At 58.7% G+C, this 13,522-nt stretch overlaps 1 protein-coding gene across 5 annotated transcripts in view; it reads right to left on the bottom strand.

Moving 5' to 3' along the window:
• Positions 1-2,770: 2,770 nt before the first annotated feature.
• TFEB (transcription factor EB) overlaps positions 2,771-13,522 on the bottom strand; it is a 54,302-nt gene continuing 43,550 nt past the window's right edge. For 4 of the 5 annotated variants that reach the window (XM_027057787.2, XM_053222824.1, XM_027057784.2 and 1 more), the window contains exons 2-9: positions 9,731-9,968; positions 9,391-9,645; positions 8,650-8,727; positions 6,653-6,773; positions 6,502-6,558; positions 5,805-5,880; positions 5,076-5,223; positions 2,771-3,929 (exon numbers count right to left, since the gene is read on the bottom strand). In XM_027057787.2, coding sequence (XP_026913588.1) covers positions 3,441-3,929; positions 5,076-5,223; positions 5,805-5,880; positions 6,502-6,558; positions 6,653-6,773; positions 8,650-8,727; positions 9,391-9,645; positions 9,731-9,946 — 1,440 coding nt within the window. In that variant the 5' untranslated portion in view covers positions 9,947-9,968 and the 3' untranslated portion in view covers positions 2,771-3,440. The remainder of the gene's footprint in view (positions 3,930-5,075; positions 5,224-5,804; positions 5,881-6,501; positions 6,559-6,652; positions 6,774-8,649; positions 8,728-9,390; positions 9,646-9,730; positions 9,969-13,522) is intronic. The other variant, XM_027057785.2, reaches the window with a different exon arrangement.

Genomic DNA, 13,522 nt, shown 5'->3' with positions numbered 1-13,522 from the left:
AGATTCTCATCCAAGTCAGTGGCTCCAAACAATGAAGGAAGAATCTCGATTTAATGTTCTCTTTATTTTTGGGAGACAGAGAGTGAGCAGGGGTGGGGCAGAGAGAGAGGGAGACAGAGGATCTGAAGCAGGCTCCGCGCTGACAGCCGCAAGCCCGATGTGGGGCTCGAACTCACCAACTGAGAGATCATGACCTGAGCCGAAGTGGGACGCTCAACCGACTGAGCCACCCGGGCGCCCCAAGAATCTCGATTTAAAGGAGCAGTGGGTGACGGAAATCCCAAGGAGGACACTGAGGAGGTAGGCACTAAGGAACACAGAGCCGGTGCCGCCCCGGCCGGACTTCAGCAATGCCCACATCCGCTCCCGGCTGTCTGTCCAAACGCCCAGGAGGGGAAATCTCCGTGGAAGGCAGGGGTGAAAGGCCACCATCCTGTGTATACACACCAGTGCAGGTGTCTATCTTGGTCTGTGGGGCTCAGATCTCCACTCCTTCATGGTACAAGGAGGTGAGAATCTAGCGGCTGGCCGGGGGGAAAGAGACAGACACAAGAAAGGGAGCTGAGGATGACGGGATCCTCACGTCCAGCGCCCTGCCTCCAGCTTTGGGGCCCCTCGTGCGACCTAAGGGTGCAACGGTTTCTTGTCCTCCCCCTACTTAGCTTGGACTCCTTTCCCAGACCCCAATCCCACTTCACACTTTTGCTTTGTTCTCAAGGCCTCGGGGGCTTCCTCAAGTGAAATGAGGGGATCAGATGGATCCATCTGTGCTCTCACACCAGCCTGTTTACCCACTCCCCCTTGAAAAAACTAATTTCCCCCTCGTGAGGCCTTGAAGTCTGGAAGGGTGTTGCCTACAATAAAGAGCGCGAGTGAAGAAAGCATTCACGCCTCTTACTGTATTTAACCAGAGATGTCCATAACCACCAGTTGGCAGCTGCCGGCCTGACTCTACTGCAGCCACAAGCTAAGGGTCATGCAGACCAGTCTCAGATACACGAACACTTTCTGGTGGCTTGTTGAGATCCTGGAGGTAGCACCTGGGCCTGCCTTAACCAAACCCACTGGGCTGGCAGGGCCCCCAGGCAGACAGCTTGGAATGTACAATGAAGCTGAGATTCCACAATTTCCCACCAGTGGGCGCCCGCAGCGGCCAGGTCCTGGCTCTGCGGCGCCCTCTTGTGGCCAGAACTCCACTCACACCCTCAGTCCTGCCCAAAGGCCCTGCTTCCCAGCGGCAGGTGGGAAGGACCTAGGGGACCTGAAGCCAGCAGGCAGGTGGAGGGGGGAATACAGGCCGTCTTGAGGGGCCGCATGAGGAAGCAGGAGGGCAGCTACCCAGTTCACTGACTGAATCCCTAGGATGAAGGAAAACAGGGTAGGAGAGAGTTCTCAGTTTTGCCTTAAGGACTAGGCTTGGAAGTTCCCAGACCCCTACCCGCTCCAGTGTCAGCGTGACCCAAGCCTACGCCCATCAGCTATCCCCCAGAGTCCAGGGCTTGCCCCAGGAGGGCCTGGGCTCCCAAGGCTGCGGGGTGAGGCCTGGAACTGGAAGGAGATGCCAGCGCTCCAGGGCTGGTTCAACCTCTCCAAGGTCATCCACAGCTCCATCTGACCTTCAGATTAATCCTACAGCCTCCGCCAGCCCCGCCACCCTCAGCACCCACACACCCGGCTCCCTTTCCTCCTCCCCCCTCACGCGTTAATTGCTCCAACGTTGATTTGATCTCCAGTTCTGCACAGAGGAAATTGCCCTCTTAGCCACTTTCATCCTGGGATTTAAATTTTTTTTTTAATTAGGCCCCTTCGGCCTCCCAGGGCCCCGGGAGGAGAAAGCCATTTTGGTCTCTGCCTGAAGACTGTGGGAAGTCGAGAGAGAAGTAGGCAAAGCCCAAAAAGACCCTCTCCTCCCTCCCCGACACCTTGCCCCTCACTGCCCCAAGTCTGTCTTCCCATCCCACATGAGGTCGTAAAATCCCAGGATCTGAGAGCAGAGGTGCATGGGAACTATTCTGGGGCCAGGGAACAGAAGCCCAGGGACAGGAAAGGATTTGCCGAGGCCGCCCTGGCAGACAGACACTGCCAGAGTGGAGAATAGGGCCACTCCCCGTCCCTGACTCCACCCAGCGTCTGGTACCCAAATTAGTTCAGTTGGGTCCCTCTTTCCCCAAACCCAAGGACTCAGCCCCTCAGTGACTAGGGAGCCTCTCCTGCTAGAGACTCTGTCAAAGAGCAGAGGGGCTGGCCTTGCCTCCACGGAGCAGGCAGCTTGACCTTCTCAAGCAGGTGTCAGCCCACTCAGGGAGGGAGAAAAATCTGGAGAGGTCACCACTAGCACAGGCATTCAGGAACAAGAGAAACATGTCCCCCACCCCGGGCCAGGGGCAGCCTAAGCAGCAGCTAAGAAGAAAAGACTTGCTTTATAGCAACTGGCCCCCACATCATCTGGCTCAGCCGTGTCAGGCCACAGCTGGGGCGTGGGACCAGCGTGGCTGCAGTGCCATCTTGTGGCCACAAGGAGGGACACTGTCCCCCTTCCGTCCCTAAGCTCCCTAAGTAAGGCTACATCTCCAGCTCCCCTGGAGGCAAGTCTGGGAAGTGGGGGGAACCAGGTGATGGGGCTTGTTCCCTCCTTTCTGTAACCCTTACCCCGATCCCCATAAAGGGCATTGGAATTCGAAATCCATAATGGTGCGCATTGGGTTGAATCCTCCCAATCCTGTTGCGTCAGCCCCAGACACACACTCCAAAGAGACAGAGGACAAGCAGGTACAAAGCACAGTGTTTACTAAAGGCACAAAGTGGGGAGCCTGGGGGGAGCTGCTCTTCCAGCAGTGACCCCACGCTCTAACTTGAACCCAGCGCCCCCTCTTCCAGCCACCCCCGCCCTCACACCACCCGGTAGAGAGCTGTTAGCACCAAAGGGGGGTGGGGGTGCCAGGCTGGAGGACAGACTTGTTGCCATCTGAGTCCCAGAAAGGCAGGCCTGGGCACCCCCTGGACCAGTCGCTGCCTCAGAAAAGGAACTTCCTGAGCCCCCTGCTCCAACATGTCCTCCTTCACCGGCAGGGGTGGGGATCAGACTCAGAAGATGAGACACCCCCCCCACCCCACCCAGGACCTCCTCTTACCTCTAGCACACCCGTCCCCTCCCTTCCCCTCATGATTTCACCTCCAGGAGCCAGGCTGAAGTCCTGTTCCTGTCCAACCCCATCAAGAGGGCTGTCCCTGGGGAGTACTGAGCCAGGCGGGGGGGGCTTCTCCTGACCCCACAGGCTGCCAAGCAGGCACTAAGTCCAAACAGGGGCCAACAGGAAGGAGTGAGGCAGGCCAGTTTGCTACCTCACACACAAGTGCAGCCCAAAGGGTGGGAGGGAGGCGGCCCCGGGCCTCCCAGCCCCCAGGCCTGCCCCCGTTCCCCAGCATGGCGGCAGCCAGGGTCACAGCACGTCGCCCTCCTCCATGCTGAAGCTGCTCCGGCGGCTACTGGCCTTGGAGGCCTCGGGGGACATGGTGGAGAAGAGAGGGTCGGAGGCCAGCGGTAGCAGTGAGTCGTCCAGGAGCATGAGGTCCAGATCCTTCTTGGACAGGTTGGGGAACGGGGAGCTGTGCTCTGGCCCCAAAGGTTCGGGGTAGCTTGGGGGCACTTCGTCGCCCCCGCCCCCAAAGCTCAGGCCGTGGCTGAAGTCCAGGTGGTGGAATGGGGAGGGTGGCTGAGGTGGCTGGGCCGGCAGGGGCAGGGGGGCCTGGGGGGGCAGAGCCGGCAGTGGCTCAGGATCCGGGACCTCGGCCTCCAACAGCAGGGCCTCCCCCGGGCCCTCATCACTGGGCAGCTCCTGCTTCACCACCTGCTGGGCCAGCTCGGCCATATTCACGCCCGATGGGGAGGTGGTGGGGAGGCCGTGCACCCGAGCCTGCATCTCGAGCTCCTGCAAGGTGAGGCAGAGAGAGGGCTGGGGGCACACTCATGGGCCCCAGCCGCCCTTCCCCGGGGCCCCCCTGCCGCAGCCCCTTGCCCTTCCCCTGGCTGCACCCAAGACCACAAAATGGCTCCACTGGAAGCAAGTATAGGCTTCTAGAGTCTAGACCAGTGTTTTTTTCAAACTACAAGTCACAACTCATTAGCGGGTTGTGAAACCACTGTAGTGCCTCTTGACCAGCTCACCCTCTATTTTTTTTTTTAATTGAAATAGACTTGCCTAGACTAGACCAGAATAGAAATTACCAGAATGCACTGCATCTATTAAGAAGGAGGGTTCTTTCATGAAACTTTGATTTTTCACTTGGAGTGTGGCTCTGTGTGCTGGATTGTAATGTCAGTGGTATTACCTCCTATGAGAAATAGAAAAGTTTAAAAGCTGCCATGCAACCGCCCTTTGTGTAGATGAGCAGCCTCAGATCCAAAGAGGACAGAGGCCCTGAGCACAGCCAAGACTAGAACCTTCCACTCCAGATGGTAGGAGTGACTCTCCCAAGCCTTCTGTAGTTTCTCTCCAGTGGTGAGACTTAGCATTCCAAATAATTCCAGCTCTCTGCCTTCCACACGAGGTAGGCTTGCACTTCCCTGCCCCCTTGAGGTTAAGTGTAGGTATGTACTTGCATTGATTAAGGAAATGTGAGCCGGGGCAACAGTGTCACCATAAGAGCTACGTGGCTGGGCGCCTGGGTGGCCCAGTCCCTTAAGCATCCTGACTCTTGGGCTCAGGTCATGATCTCATGGTTGGTGGGATTCAGCCCCATGTTGGGCTCTGCGCTGACAGCGTGGAGCCTGCTTGGGATTCTCTCGCTCTCTGCCCCTCCCTCACGCGCATGCGCGCGCGCTTTCTCTCTCTCTCTCTCTCTCTCTCTCTCTCCCACTCAAAATAAATAAATTCTAAATGAGGGTCTCACAGAACAGAATCTCTAGCTGGTATTTGTTGCTTAAAGTTGCTGGGGATTGCTCGTTAGCCAGCGTTCCTTCCATTCTCATTCCTCCAACTCCGGAAGTATAAGCCCTGCCCCTCCCCCCCGGGGGTGGAGCCAGGTCCGCGGCAGGAGCCAGAACTCCTCCAGAAGTCCAAGGGCAGGGGCCGCACCTGGATGCGGAGCAAGAGCTGCTTGTTGGTCATTTCCAGGCGCCGAGAGTGGGTCTCCAGCTCCCGGGACTTCTGTAGGTCCTTCTGCATCCTCCGGATGTAATCGACTGAGGCCTTGAGGATGGTGCCCTTGTTCCAGCGCACGTCCCTGCGGGCCAGGCAGAATCACACGTGCAGGCTCAGCGGGAGGAAGGAAAACCCCGCTTTGGTTCCAGAAGCCGATGCCGCAGGTCTCCCAACTTTGCCCACGGAACCCCAGACGCGCCCCGCCCCCATCTGTGGAGAAGGCCGTGCTCCCATCTGAACAGGACAGACCCTCGCGGGTGACTCTTGCCAGCGCCCACCCCGGTAATCCCAGGGAAGCAAGCAATGCCAAGCGGCCTCCTTCCCCAGGCCTTCCATTCTGGGCCGCCCAAACCCACGTCAGTTCTCAACTCTCTGGACCCCTCCAAGCCAGTCCAAAAGCCCTCACCAAACGATCCCAGCATGACACCTCCTCCAGGAAGCCCCCACCCCTGCCTCACTTCTGGGATTTTGCTCCTCCGTCTGGAGCTGTCCTGATAAGGGAGGGATCTTTTTTTCCCAAATAGATGATAAGCTCTCAGAAGGGAGCAACCAAGGGATTCTCTTCCCAGCCCTTGCCCTGGGCAACCAGGTCAGCCGCTGCTGCCCCGCCCCCAGCCCCTAGCGTCGCCCGCCGCCACCCCCTCTCCCTTAGAAACTGCTCACAGGTCGTTGGCCTTGGGGATCAGCATTCCCAGCTCCTTGATGCGGTCATTGATGTTGAACCTCCGCCTCCTTTCAACTAAAGGTAACAAATCCCGGAGGGAGCAATTAGAAGGATGGGACCCCATGGGAGGAGAAGGGTCTGCCCGGCCCAGGGAGGGGGTGACTTGGCCCTTCTGGGAAGTAATGGGTGAGGAAGGGAATGGGATCACTATGGGAAGGAGGGGCCCCGGTGCAGATGGATACAACCCAGCGGCTCTGCAAGGCAGCAAAGCCGGCTGGGGGTAGGAGTCCCTGCCCACATGACCCAGAACACCTTCCCTGGCTTCCCAGGCTGCACGCCCTAAAGACAACAATACGACATGATAAACCCATTCACTCTGAAGTGCTGGGGATTTCATGAATGTCTCTTCTCCGGAGCCCCTCTCCCACCCCTATCTCCCAAAGAGGGCCAGTGGGAGGAAGGCAGGGCTGAACCCAACAGTCATCCCAGCGCAGATTTAAGGTCTTGTGTAGAACCCAGGCAGGTCAGAGTGGCTTTTTTTTTTTTAATTAATAAAACATTTTTAATTAAAAAATTTAAAGCCCCAATGAGGGCTCGGGTCCAGGTGGCTTTTTGGGTAGCTCAGGTGAGAGTGAGGAGGAGGGAGGCAGGGAGCAGGAACCCAGGGGGTGGGGGTGGGGGGTGTGGGGGGCTCACTTAAGTTGTGATTGTCTTTCTTCTGCCGCTCCTTGGCCAGGGCCCGGCTCTCAGCATCTGGAGGCCAGGGAAAGGAGAGAGGAGCTGAGAGGGAGGGAGAAGGACAGGGAGGAGTAGGGAGCCAAGGCACAGGCAGGCAGGGAGGTGGTACCTGTAAGCTCTCGCTTCTGGGTCAGGTCAGCGGGGCAGGAGCTGCTGGTGACGCCCACCAGGGAGGCTGTGACCTGGGGGTCACCACTGTACACGTTCAGGTGACTGCTAGACAGGGGCAACTGTGGGGTGAGGTGGGGAGAGGGACCCGGTGAGCAGTCCCCTCTCCACAGGGGCCCCTGCCCAGGGCCCATCATCCCAGGAACAGCCTTTCTTTCCCAGGGATGCCCAGGGGAGGCTGTACTGATGTTCCCCGGCCACGCTTTCAGCTCACAGGGTCTGCAGCCAGCACCAGGATGTCAAGGCTCCACCCTGGGCCTCTTCACTGGGCAATTCTACTGGAAGTCTGTAGGGTTGGAAACTAAATAAGGTGTGGCCCCTGCCCTCCAGGAGCCACCAGCCTAGTGGCTAGAATCCTTGCAGAGTGATCAGACCAGGTAACAGCCCTAAGGGCCGACAGGGGAGGGGATGAAGTCGTCCCAGGCATTTGGAAGCCCAGGGGAGGAGCACCTAATCTGTTTTGGAGTTTCTGGAAAGTTTCTGGAGGGCATGGAACTTGAATTGAGTCCTGAGCAAAGAAGTGAGGAAGGGCTGGACCGGCAGGGGGACAGCTGAGCAAAGACACGGGGCTGGACAGACAGAGCTGGGGCGGGGGGGGGGGGGGGGGGGGGCTGTCACAAGTAGAAGCTTGAGCTGCAAGAGTAGACAGCGTGATGTGGGCAGGGCAGGAGATACACCCTGGAGTTCTAGATTCGACTTGCAAAGACCCTGGCATATTGCAATGGGCAGCCAGTAGGGGGATAAACAGAGGCCTGACAGGGACAGACTTGAGTTCTGGAATGATCACCCCAGCTCCTGCCACAGGAACACACAGAGCAAATCACAGGTCCAGAACCCTAGGTGGGCACACAGGTGCCCTACCAGATACCCGGCCTAAAGGGACCGGACACTTGTGCAGTCTGGCTTTCTCTCTCTCCCCAGCCTTCCCTGCTCTGCTGGCAGTAGGTTTCAGACCCAACTGGCCCTGACCAGTTCCTGCTAAGCCACTGGGCAATGTCACCAGGGCAGTGGGGATTAAGGACTGACTCTGACTTCCCGCTGAAAGATTTGGGGGCTTCCCCTCAATGTCCTAAGCTGGGGCCAGGATCAGGGTCATAGGGTCAGGCCCAAGGAGCAGGAGCAAGCAGCTGAGGTTCAGGACCTCCCAAAAAGGGGTGGGGACACCCACAATTCCACCTGTTCCGTGTAAACGTGTCACCCTGTGTGGAGCTAGCCCCCAATTTCCTGCCTTATCTCATTTTCCCACAATCCTGTGGGTAGACGGCATCACCCCCATTTTGCTGCTGAGAAAACTGGCGTTCAGAACAGTTAAGGGACTTCCCAAGGTCACAGCCAAAGCCAGAAGGTAGGCCTCTTGATTCTAAGGCTGGCTCCTTCCCATCTGCTTCTTCACCCCTGTCCAGGAGGCCCAGAGAGCATTCACACTCCAGGAGGCTGCTGGAGGGAGGGGACAAAGCCAGCCCCCTATCACTTGTCCCGTGGAGTGAGGGACACAGGCCTGTGCCCGCTGGCCCTAGGCTTTGCAAAAGAGGGATGTCCCAGATCCCAAAGGAACTCATCAGCTCAGGGCCACACTGCTCCCCTCCAGGAATGCTTTCCCTGCTCTGCTGAGGCCCGGCACCAGTCCCTCCTGCCCCCTCCCCTAACCCCACCCAGGAAGCCTTCCCAACTGCCCAGCCACCACTCCCCACTGAAGCCCGCCTCGTGCACACAGGCTAGACACGTCTCTCTGGATTCATAATTCTGCTCAGCCTTGGGCTCTGGTCATGTGATTTGATGGAGGCGACTGTCATCTGCAGCAAGATGGCTCTGCCTGGGGCCGGGGGTCGGGGGGGGGGTGGTGGGGAGCCCTGTCTCTAGTTCTGTCCAGGCTCAGAGCCACTGTAGAACCTCTACCTTCTCCCTCTGACACACCCACCCCACCCTGGCCAGCAGTACCGTGTTGGGCATCTGAGTTTCAGGATTGATGAAGCCCAGGACGTCATCCAGACACATAATGTTGTCGATGACATCAAACTGAAAGAGAAAAGTCCATCTGGGGAGGGCCCACCTGGAGAAAGGCACAGGGAAGGGGCACCGGGACAGCCACTGATCTGAAGGGACCTTGGAGCCCACCTCACTCAACTGACTCATCTTGGGTGGAGTGAAGGAAAAAGGTTCAGAGAGAGGATGAGTTGTCCAGGTCCCACAGGCCTCAAGGCCAAGGCCAGGGCTCTTCCCAAAGAGCCAAGTTGCCCCAGGGAGATTGCTTTATATACCCTCTGTCTGGACATGGCTTTGCAGGTGTGCTGGGCTTTCCGGTAGGAGGGTCCTGTTTCTCCCTAGTCGAGCTTTCAAAAGTAGGGGCGAGGCTTTTCCTATGAGACTAGGGCTCCCTGAGGTCAGGACTATGTCTCCCCCTCAGACTGAGGCTCCCTCAGGACAGGGCTGTGTCTCCCCCCTCAGATTGGGGCTCCCTGAGGCCAGAACTGTGTCTCCCCCACTCACACTCGGGTCCCTGAGGCAGGGCTGTGTCTCCCCCACTCAGACTGGGGTCCCTGAGAGAGCAGGACCTCCCCCTCAGACTGGGAGGGACCCTGACAGCAGCACCTTGCCCTTGCCATTAGACCAGGAGTCCCAGGAGCACAGCACCTGGCACCAGCTCTGCTCATGGCAGCCCCTGGCCAACTTCTCACTCACCTCCCTCTCGGGGTTGGAGCCAATGTGCAACATGGCCATGGGGCTGTTGGGAGCACTGTTGCCGGCTGAGGAGGACATCACGTGTCCGGCCCGCACCCCCGGGGAGGCAGCCGGCAGGGGCTTCGGGGAGCCCTGGGCGGGGCTGATGTGGGCGGCGAACTTGTTCCCGTAGGTCTCGGACAGGTACTCCCGCACCTTCTGGTCCCGGGACTGCTGCAGGTGGTAGGAGGTAGGGTTCTCCAGGTAGGACTGCACCTGGGAGGGGGGGAGAAGGCAAGGGTTCTAGGGCTCCTAGAAGCAGGGTGGGAGGGGACAGGCCCCACCTCGGGACACGCCCTACCTTCAGGACCTCCCCAGGCACAGGTGGTGGAGACTGGAAGTGGACGGGGGTGTTGATGGCCGGGGTGGGCGGCCCACCCAGCTGCTGCTGCTGCTGCTGCTGCTGCTGCTGCTGCATGTAATGCATGACGGCCTGCTGCTGCATGCGCTCCCGCTGTTCCTCCTGCTGTACCTGCTCCCGCATGAGCTGCATCCGCAGCCCGATGCGCGACGCCATGGCGGCCACTGGCACTGGCTCCCTGTGGGCAGGGGGAGGGGGGCAAGTCTGTGAGGCACGCGTCCTCTTCGGAGCCCCGGGTCTTGGGGAACTGGGGAGGCCAGGTGGAGGGGGTCGCACCCGTTGTACAGGAGCAGACACTGAGGCCCAGAAAGGAGAAAGGATTTGCCGAAGGCCACCAAGCAGGAGAGTGACGGAGCCGAGACTTGAAGCCAAGTGTCCTGGTTCCTGGGCCAGAAATGGAGACCCTCTTTTCTTTGTTCATTGCAGCTGGTCGACCCCAAAAGGTTGGAGCCGACCTTGACTCCTCTCTTTCTATCACACTGCATCCTGGCAGATCTGACCTCCACCTGCCTGCCCCATGTGGGCCCAGCCTGGACCTTGCCTTATCTGGCTTCCTCAAAAGAGCCTCCCAATGTTCAGACACCCTCCTTTCTGGCCCCACAACATTCTACTTGCAACTCAGGAATCAGGGGGATCCTGTTCAACCTAAGTCAGATCTTGTCCCTCTGTCTGCTCAGAACTGTCCATGGCTCCCACTTCACTCAGAGTAAAACCTGAAGTTCCACCCTAAAAGGCTCTCTGTGATCTGTCTGCACATCATGGGCCCCTCTGACCCCATCTTCCCCTACTTTCTCACTTGTTCGGCCTGATCCAGCCACACCCACCAGCCTCAAACACCTCACGCTCCCACCCCTGGGCCTTTGCACTGGGATGCCCCTGGGTCTGGGATGCCCCTCCCCCAGACACCACTCATTCCTTCACCTCCTCCAAGGCTCGAATGTGACCTTACAGAGACCTTCCGTGACTAACCTGTTTGAAACTGCCAAATTCCTCCCTCCCTCCCCCCTCCATTCCCTATGCCCCTTCCTTATTTGTGTTACTCCATAACACTTATCATCATCTTAAATATTATGCATTTTTGCTTGGTTCTTTCACTCAATGTCTATCTCTCACTAGGAATGCAAACTCCCCTGAGGGCAGGAATTTTTTCTGTCTTGTTCACTGCTCTGCCTTCAGCCTTTAGCCCAGGGCCTGGAACACGTAGTTGTTCCACCAACGCGCACAGGGAATGATTACTATTTATGAAGCAGGCACTGGCAGTGCGGCGACAAGCTAGCTGTAGTCCCTGAGCTCATGGAGTCTACGGTCCAGTGAATGTTATAACCCGGGGCCTGTAAGAGTCCAGGGAGGGCTTCCTCCACCTAGCATGTCGGCCCTGATCGTTGATGGGTCACGGTAGGATGGGGGGCTAAGGCCCCCAGGCCTGGTGAGGAAGCAGGGAAGAAAAGACAGAGTGAGTCCTGTAGCTGGGCCCATTCTGTCCCTAGCTCACCGAGGGACCCTGGCACCTCCCTTCTCCTCTCAGCCTCTGTCTCCCTGTGCACAAAATGAAAAGGTTGGACCAAATGATTTCTAAGCCCCACCGCCCCGCTAAAACACTCCCTGAAAGGTGCAAAGCCTCCAGGGATCCCCAACTCCATAAAGGTTCTGGCGGAGGGTCCCATCTCCGGGGTCTTTGCAAGAGGCAGTATGACGTCGTGGTTGAGCAAGCATGAGCAAACAGGGCAGACACGAGCTTAAATCCCAGCTTTGCCGCTTCGCTGTGTGACCTTAGGCAAGTCACTTAACCTCTCTGAGCTTCCGCGTCCTCATCTGTAAACAGTTTCTACTTCAGAAGATTGAGGGGCATGTTAAATGAAGATAATGTGTCTTGCACAGTGCGTGGCACTTGGTAAGCGGAGTGGGTGAGTGAAGAATAATCACACGAGGCTGGCAGGGTCAGCTGTAGTGTAGACCAGAGGCCAGAGCGGCACCCCAGGATCCTGAGAATGAGACCCAGAGCTCTGAGAGGGGAGGGTAGCAAAAGAAAGCAGCATAGCCTAATGCCAGACATGAACTCAGTCGGCATTAGTGGAAGGTACTGGCAAATATTCAGCGAAAATCACTGGATCATGGACATAATAATAATTTGCATCTATTTGAGCATTTCCTGGGCGCTGGGCGCTGTTCCAAGCACTTTAACCTCAAACAGCCCCATGAGGCAGCCTTGGTTATTATTCTCCTTTTACGGATAAGGAGAAACTAGAGGCCCAGGGAAGTTACGTGTCTGACAGAGACAGAGATGGGACCCCAACCAGTTTGGCTCCCCAGCCCGTGTGGGCAGGGGTCGGGGATGGGCGGGGGCGGAGGGGACTGCTGTGTCTGTGCAGAGCTGGGCAGCAGCCTGGCCCCCGTTGCACGTCTGGTTGGCCCAGGGCCAGGAATGGAGCCCAAGCCACATGACCCCCAACTCAGGGCTCCCTCTACCACCATGGATGCTTCCTTGCAGAGTGGGTCCACGCCATCCGCCTCAGAGCTCTGCGTACTCAGGGACCCTTACTCACCTTCCTTCCTCCCTTCTCTGCCCCACCCCCGCCACCCGGCCAGGAATTAGCGAAGGGGCTGCCTTAGCCCCAAGCGTCTCTCCAGCTCCCAACAGGACCATCCCCAAGGAGAAAAGAGCAGTCACCACCACCCCCCACCCCCGCCGCTCCCCCCTTTCTCTGTCCTGCAGCGGGGATACAGCTGCTGCCTCCACCCCTTTCCCGTGCTCCTAAAGAGTGGTAGCCTGTCTTCCCCATCACCAACTCCCCACCCCACCCCACCCCCACCCCCACCCCCGCACTGCAGCCCTGCAGACCTCCCAGGCTCCAACCCCAGCCCCGCCCGCTGCCCGCAGCTGCACACCCTGCACCCCTGCATGCTCACCCACGCAGCACTGGGGAGCCTGCCCCTCGGGAACAATCTGACTTCAGTTGGTCCCTGCTGGGGGGCGGGGGGAGCGGCACGGGGCCTGGCAGTGCCAGCCGGCACGGGGAGGACTGGGGGAGAACGAGCCCCTTGTTGCTCCGACAAAGGGCTGGGTGCCCATCCCAGGCTGAGCCAGAGCTGGCTCTGCTACAGGAGAACCTGGGCTAAGGCCGGCTCGGTCTCTCACTGGCTGCGCCAGCCTCAGTCTGCTCATTTGTGAAATGGAGGCAGGAAGAGCCTCCTGGGGGGGATGTCGGAGAATGGCAACCCGCGAGGCATCTGGGCGGTGAAAGGTGCTTGTAGCCTTAGCCTGTCCACTGTCCTCTGACAGAGGGTGGCTCGAACACCGGCAGAGTGAGCCTTCCCCTTCCCCCACCCCCGTTGTCAAAGCTGTCACCCCAGTCACAGGGCTGCTTCCTCCCTCCGTGTCCCAGCCTCCTCCCCTGACCCTGCCTGGGTCACTCTGACTCTGAGCCTGGCCTGGGTGGGATGGGTACAGGGCTAAGGGAGGGACTTGAGGGGATCTGAGGGCAGACGGAGGTGGCCCATATAGCCCCTGGGCATGCTAACCACTCCCTGCCCAGCCCTCAAGCACACCTGCTCCCTCTCAAAGCCATTCATAAGCAACCCCCACCCCGCGCCGCTGCCCGGTCTGGCCGGGAAGAACCGGGAGTAGGGACACAGGAGAACCAAAAATGACCCCCGAACCCTCCCCACCATTTGACCTCCAGACCCACCAGGCCTGGGAAGGGGTCCACCATTCATGCATTCGGTAACACCAGG

The sequence above is a fragment of the Acinonyx jubatus genome, chromosome B2 (genome assembly GCF_027475565.1).
Source record: "Acinonyx jubatus isolate Ajub_Pintada_27869175 chromosome B2, VMU_Ajub_asm_v1.0, whole genome shotgun sequence".
Classification (NCBI taxonomy): Eukaryota; Metazoa; Chordata; class Mammalia; order Carnivora; family Felidae; genus Acinonyx; species Acinonyx jubatus.
Note: the sequence above shows the minus strand (reverse complement) of the source record. Positions and strands in the feature narration are given on the sequence as shown.